At 45.4% G+C, this 6,925-nt stretch overlaps 1 protein-coding gene across 2 annotated transcripts in view; it reads left to right on the top strand.

Moving 5' to 3' along the window:
• The window catches only part of CRYZL1 (crystallin, zeta (quinone reductase)-like 1), a 33,143-nt gene extending 26,307 nt beyond the window's left edge, over nucleotides 1–6,836 (top strand). The window contains exons 9-13 of one of the 2 annotated variants that reach the window (XM_004675358.2): nucleotides 805–903; nucleotides 1,918–2,039; nucleotides 2,997–3,102; nucleotides 6,076–6,121; nucleotides 6,600–6,812. In XM_004675358.2, the coding sequence (XP_004675415.1) occupies nucleotides 805–903; nucleotides 1,918–2,039; nucleotides 2,997–3,102; nucleotides 6,076–6,121; nucleotides 6,600–6,699 (473 nt within the window). In that variant the 3' untranslated portion in view covers nucleotides 6,700–6,812. Of the gene's footprint in view, nucleotides 1–804; nucleotides 904–1,917; nucleotides 2,040–2,996; nucleotides 3,103–6,075; nucleotides 6,122–6,599 lie in introns of both variants that reach the window. The other variant, XM_012734177.1, reaches the window with a different exon arrangement.
• Nucleotides 6,837–6,925: the final 89 nt, after the last annotated feature.

Genomic DNA, 6,925 nt, shown 5'->3' with positions numbered 1-6,925 from the left:
TTACAGCAACCAGTTTAGAATTGTGTTCACTTTCATTTACTAGTTATAGTTTTTCTTTTCTTTTTTTTTTTTTTTTTTACTTTGCTTTAATTGTTCTTCATTTTGGAGACCACGTGGTGGAAGTCGAGGGAAATTTCTGAGTAAGGAAGACTATTTTTAAAACAACCTCTCCCCGAGACATACCATATTATACAAATCTATGTTTGTACGCACTAGCTCTAAACTCTTAAATCTGGGCATGTGGGACCTCCCTAGTGGCGCATGGGGTCAAGACACAGCACTGTGAAGCTCTCTGCAGCCGTTAAAGCACAAGTGGCGGCTCCCAGCCAGGGAGGTGACTCATGGCATAGCAACTTCTGTCTCCTCCCTGCTACCTTGGACTTGTAAGAGCTGGGGTATAGGAGGGGCCTGGGAGGTGGGTGAGAGGATTCTCCCCCGCCAGAGTGGGGAGCAGAACAGCTCTACTGAAATACACTGCTGAGGGGAGCAGTGGGCAAGAAGGAAAAGTTCTGCGGTGCCGTGTGAGTCACCTCCCTGGCCAGGGATTGAACTCGTGCGGCGGTGGCTGCAGAGAGCTTCTGATGCTGAGACTTAGCCCCTTGCTTCAGCAGGGAGGCAATATTTGAACTGATTCCTACCAATACCGAGTTAGCTGAGAAAAAATATAACTTGGATTCAGTGGCTGTTTGAATCACATATTTCATACCAGAGAACAGATACTTATTTGCTTGACTTTTTTCCCTGATTTTGTCATGGTGTTCCCATCGAGAACTGTGCCATTGCCTGCCTTTCTGTCCCTTGCAGCCCGAGTGATCGATGTATCTAGTGGTAAAGCCCACGTTGCTGAAAGCTGTTTAGAAGAAACAGGCGGCCTGGGAGTAGATATTGTCCTAGATGCTGGAGGTGGGTACTTTACTAAGGCAGCGGCCTACAGTCTGGTGTGTGAAGGACAAAATTTGAGGGAGGAAATACGTACCAAGGAATAATTATTAGCATATTTATTAAATTACTTGGTATTTGTTTTCTATTTAACTTTTCTGGTTCAATTGGAGCTTCTTCATTTTGTTCCCATTATAAGCACTATCTGAGTTAAAAACCATGCTTGCCTTGTAAGGTTTAAGCAGTGGAGTTTAAGCATCTGTGAGAAAGCTAGACACCTGGTCTCCCCCGTGACTCACAGACGGACAGGCTCAGGCCTCAACAGACTCGTCCAGGCCATTCTGCTGGTGTGGCTCCAGTGAGGGGCTGACTCCTGCTGCCACTCTGTGGGAAACATCCACAGAGTGGACGTTCATTTTCACTATCCTGGGACTTTCGTGGTTTCGTGTTTATCTGCTGTCTCGTCTGTCCACATGGGGCATGCATCATGCCTGAAAGGCAGATTGCAGCCCTGCAAAGGCCTCGTCACGTGACGGGTCCCTCTGCGAGGGTCCTATGTGAGCCAGCTGTGCCCATCACATGCTGCTTGCAACCAGTATTTTCAAGATGTGAAATTATCTCAAAAAAGTCTTTCTGCAGAGATGAATGTAGATTGCATTAACACATCAAATGGACATTTTAAAATGGTGGCCACGTGTGACTAACGAGTCTGAGTTTCTTCATCAGAAGTCAGCTTTCCCCAGAGTTTTAAACTGTTGGTATGATGTGTTAACTTGTGACGTTCCCTGGCCTGACTTTCCAGTGCAGATAGATGTTGTAGCTTTAGTTATTTCACATATTAAATCTAGAGTAAATTTTAGACCCATTTTAATGCAAAAAGAAAAAGTATATTTTAAGGTGTCTGATCATCTCTTTGCTGCGTTTTACTAAGGAAAATGCTTCCTGAATAAAAAGAGAACTTGTTTAAAGAATAAATTTTGGCAGGATATTATAAAATATATCTCTTCTCTCTCTTTTTAAAAATCACTCCCTTATAAGTGAGATTATATAGTAAAGATGATGAACCGGCCGTAAAATTACAACTACTGCCACACAAACATGATATCATCACACTTCTTGGCGTTGGAGGTCATTGGGTAACAACAGAAGAAAACTTGCAGGTATTACCAGAAATAATGAAGCATTATTACTGTATCAGAAGGTTACAATTAATGAAGAAGAATGTCAAGGCGGGGGGCACGAGACAGCAAAACTAGCATAAATTCTGAACAATAACCTATTTGTAAAGAAATGTAGCTTTTTAAAAAAAAAAGATTTACTTATTTATGCATACAAGAACTGGGCTGCAGGGGTGAGAGGATTCACCAGAGACATAGTGGGGAGCAGAAGAGGCAGATTGAAATACACTGCTGAGGGGAGCAGCGGGCGGGACGGGAGAGGTCTGCCGCGCCCTCTGGGGCAGCTCCCAGTCTGGGGATCAAACTTGTTTCCGTGGCTGTGGATCGCTTCATAGTGCTGTGCTTTAACCTGTTGCAACACCAGAGAGGGCCCCGAAATGTAGCTTATTTTTTGTTTTAATGTCAAGTTTGAACTGGTTCTTTGGAAGTATTGACTTCTGAGTTTTCTATTAGTATTTCAGAAAGGATTTTTTTCCTTAGTAACAAACATTATTATTGACAAATTCTTAGCAAAAAATTTCTCCATGAGTCAGTCTTCTGATGATTCAAATTGGAATGTACTATATATGTATGCATATGTTTTATCTCCCAAAGTTACACTGCTAGCAGAATTCAGATATTTTTATCATGGTTGACATGCAAATACCATCATTTTCATATGCCAGTCTTTACTGATTCTCTGACATCCTTATGGAGGTGTCTAGTAAGTAGCAGCCAGAAGTCACATGCAGGTGCCCTGCTGCCACTCCATCACCAGGATTCCAGCAGGGCCTTGCTTCTGGCCTGGCAGTTTCAGCATTGTGGACAATGAGCTAGAAAATACTGTAGTTTACATATTGTCGTTAAAGTTTGTGTGCTGATGTTCAATTTGTGTACAGTCAATCAGTCTCCACTGTTAAACTCACGGTAATTGATGAGTCTTTGTGCCTTCTTCCCAAGTTGGACCCTCCAGATAGCCGCTGCCTTTTCCTCAAGGGGGCGTCGGTGGCTTTCCTGAATGATGAAGTGTGGAATTTGTCAAATGTGCAACAGGGGAAGTATCTTTATATCCTTTTTTCTTACTGATCTGAGTTTTGGGTTGAATTTACCTGGAACTCCAATCACTAGTCTTTAATAACAATGATATAAATGATAACATAAAATAAAAAAATAATTTAAATAATGAATAAATAATAATTGGCAGCTGACTTTCACTGAGCATGTCAATGACAGTGTTCCAGGTGCTTGACAAGTGTTAATTTAGTCAAAGATTAAAACAACCCTCTGAGGTGTAAGTACCCTTACTTACAGGTGAAGAAACTGAAGCACAGAGAGGCTTCGCAGAGAACACAGCCAGCATGTGCGGGAGGAGTCCCACTCAGGCAGTCTCACCCATTTCTGAGTGGGAACTGGATCATAAGGTACATGGAAGATTTTGGAGATTACACAGCACCTTGAAAGACTGCATCACTCCCACATGAGGCCCTGTGCGGAAAATGTCAGCGTACTTACCTGCATGGAGGATTGTGTGGGGTGTTTTTAAAAATATTAATGCTACAAAATCTTCATCAATGAACATGGGTTTGAATGGTTTTTTTTTAAAGATTTATTTATTTGTGCATACAGAACTGGGGTACAGGCCAGAGGCTCAGGGGCGGCGAGAGTCTTCACCAGAGACAGAGTAGGGAGCAGAACAGGCAGCTGGACAAAGTACACTGCTGAGGGGAGCAGCGGGCAGGTCAGGAGAGGTCTGCCGCGCCATGTGGTCTCCTCCGGGGCAGGCGGGAATCAAACTCATGCAGAAGCAACTTTAGATTCTCAGTGCTGTGTTTTAACCCGCTGCACCACCAGGGAGGGCCAGGTTTGAATGTTTTTAAGTGGAAGTTTCTTGGCAACAGATCTGGTGGCTGAAGCCGATCATTCCACTTTTGGTAAAAGTAATGGAAAATGAGCCCTCCCTGGTGGCGCAGCAGGTTAGGACGCAGCACTGCAGCTAGCCACAGCCGCTTCAGTGCAAGTTCGATCCCCGACCCTGGAGGTGACCCACATGGCACAGCAGACCTTTCCTGACGCGCTCACTGCTCCCCTCAGCAGTATACTTCATTGATCTGCCTGTTCTGCTCTCCACTCTGTCTCTGGTGGGGCCTCTCACCACCCCTGCACTTCTGGCTTGTACCCCAGTTGTGTGTGAATAAATAAATCTTCTTTAAAGAAAAAAAGAATAGAAAATAGTTTCAGGAGGAAGGGGAGGCCTCTCCAGAAGGGGCCTACTGTTTGTAAGATGGCCCTTTTATTTTCATTTTAAGATTTATTTGTCCATGCACGAGCTGGGGTATAGCCAGAGGTGCACAGGGGAGGGGGCAGAACCGGGAGAGTAAAAAAATCCACCAGAGACAGAGTGGAGAACAGAAGAGGCAGATCCACTGAAGTCCACTGCTGAGGGGAGCAGCGGGTGAGACAGAAGAAGTCTGCTGCGCCCCGTGGGTTACTCCCTGGCCAGGGATCCAACTTGTACTGCAGTGGCTGGGAGAGCTTCATAGTGCTGAGACTTAGCCCCTTGCGCCACCAGGAGGCCCCAAATGGGCCTTTTAAAGGGAGTGTGTCCAGTGAAATGTGTAATACATTGGATAAAAAAGCAGAGTATCTTTGTACATCAGGAAAGAGGCTTGCAGGCCCTGGTATGACCCCATATGTCACACTTTTGTCGTATGTGGTTACATATGTGTGACGTGTGTAAAGATGGGTGCTCTGGGAACGCAGCCAGACAGTTTGGTGCATTCAGGTGGTAGGATTTCAATAGTATACTGCGTGCTGAGTTTTAAAGAATGTCAGAATCAGAACGCCCCCTTAATGTAGTGAATGCATACGTTTAAAGTACTCCTAACTGGATATTATCCTACTAAATTTCGAAAATTAACTAAATTTTTACTTTCCAAAAGAAAGTTTGATTTTAACTTGAAGCAATGTAAATGTCCACCAACACTATAGTTACCAATACTAGCATAGCTGTTTCCCACGACATATAGAGGTAAAATCACATTTTACATCTGAAACGAACAGGATGTTACAGGTTGATCATGACTCAGTTTTTGGAGAAACAATGTCGTGGAATGGTGACCGCAGAGAACACTAGCCTGAAACTAGGCTCCTGGCCCTCCCTGGTGGCGCAGCGGGTTAAAGCACAGCACCGAGAATCTAAAGCCGCTTCCTCATGAGTTCGATTCCCGCTTGTCCCGGAAGCGACCACATGGCGCGGCAGACCTCTCCTGACCCGCCCGCTGCTCCCCTCAGCAGTGTACTTCATCGATCTGCCTGTTCTGTTCCCCACTCTGTCTCTGGTGAAGCCTCTCACCGCCCCTGAGCCTCTGGCATGTACCCCAGTTCTGTATGCACAAATAAATAAATCTTAAAAAAAAACAAAAAAACTAGGCTCCTGTGTCCCCGTGCAGACGCCCCTCGCTCAGCTCCCTGTTGCTGCCTGTGATGTAACACAGAGATCGCTTTCAGTTGAGTGGTCCACTGCCAGGGCTAGCAACTACCTACTCTCAATTTGAACATTGTAATTTCAGTTAGATGGCTGATTTTCTACATTGTACAGTTTTCTGATTTGCTTAGTAGCACATCACACACAGCCTAATTTTCTTGCATACCAAGTTTGAATCTGTAGCTACTTTAGTAAATAAGTGTGCACCTAAAGAGACAGAAGCACTAGTTATTTGTAATTAAAACAGTATCATGTCTAGTGCTGAACTGAACACCTCTTGCCACTCCTTGGGGAGCATAAGCCCGCTTGGTCCACCTTTTGGCCTCAGAAGTCTAGGTTCAGTTATGTCACCACCTCCCTAAAATGAACCCCCCATTTTAGAGGTAAACACGACAGTTTACAGAAGCTCCATAGCTCAAATTTTGAATTTCTGAGTGTGCCACACTTAAAAAGGGGTAGAGGGCGGGGGGCCGACCTGCCTCGCAGCCTGCCTCTCATGGCCGGTTTTCTATGACCTCGCTCCTTCAGTTGCCACCTTAACAGGCCTTCCAGCACGCATCTTAAAGGATGTGATGGAGAAGTTAGCAACCGGTGTCTTTAGGTATGTTCGTTGCCCAAACCACTGTCCTTGTTGATCATCCTCTTCTCGGGGCGGGGGGATGAGGCAGGCAGGGTATCCATGTTTGTTTCGCTTTCGCCATATAGCTATGTGCGGGTGGGTTTTGTTTACATTACATGCTTCCTTTTACTCTTTTTCTCAAAGCGTACCTCGTGATGCACTGGCCGATCTTCCTTAAGACAGAAGTAGCCCGAGTTTCCCCTTCCATCCCATAGCGCACCTGTGGCTTCTCCACTCTTCCCACAGCGAAATAACCCAAGCTCAAGAAGAGGGGGAAGAAAAAGTTTAGAAAGTTTGGACCTGATTCTCAGAAAAGCAGCAGAGAAAGTAGATGGTTTTTCCCCTTTGAAATTTAGCCTGTTGACTCTGGATAAGTCTGATTTATTTAAAGTAATAGAACTGAAATACAGCATTGCCAGCTCCCACCCTCCGCGTTTCTAATAATCTCGTTCTTTCTCAGGCCTCAGCTGGATGACCCCATTCCACTGTATGAGGCGAAGGTTTCCATGGAAGTTGTCCAGAAAAATCAAGGAAGAAAAAAGCAAGTGGTTCAATTTTAACTTTGTTCTCTCTCCGGCCTCAGTTGGACGAACCAGATCCAGTATGTGAAGCCGGAATTTCCTTGGAAATGCTTCAGAAAAATCCAGGAAGATGAAAGCAAGTTGTTCGGGGTTTTGGTCCTGTTTTGTTTGGCGCGTCTCCCGCCGAGGGGAGAGGCCCGGAGTTCCTGGGAGCCGAGAGCGCGCCGCGCGGCCGCAGGAGGGCGCAGCCGCCGCCCCGCGGGCC

Source organism: Condylura cristata, unplaced genomic scaffold (genome assembly GCF_000260355.1).
Source record: "Condylura cristata isolate star-nosed mole 26May11 unplaced genomic scaffold, ConCri1.0 scaffold00003, whole genome shotgun sequence".
NCBI lineage: Eukaryota > Metazoa > Chordata > Mammalia > Eulipotyphla > Talpidae > Condylura > Condylura cristata.
Note: the sequence above shows the minus strand (reverse complement) of the source record. Positions and strands in the feature narration are given on the sequence as shown.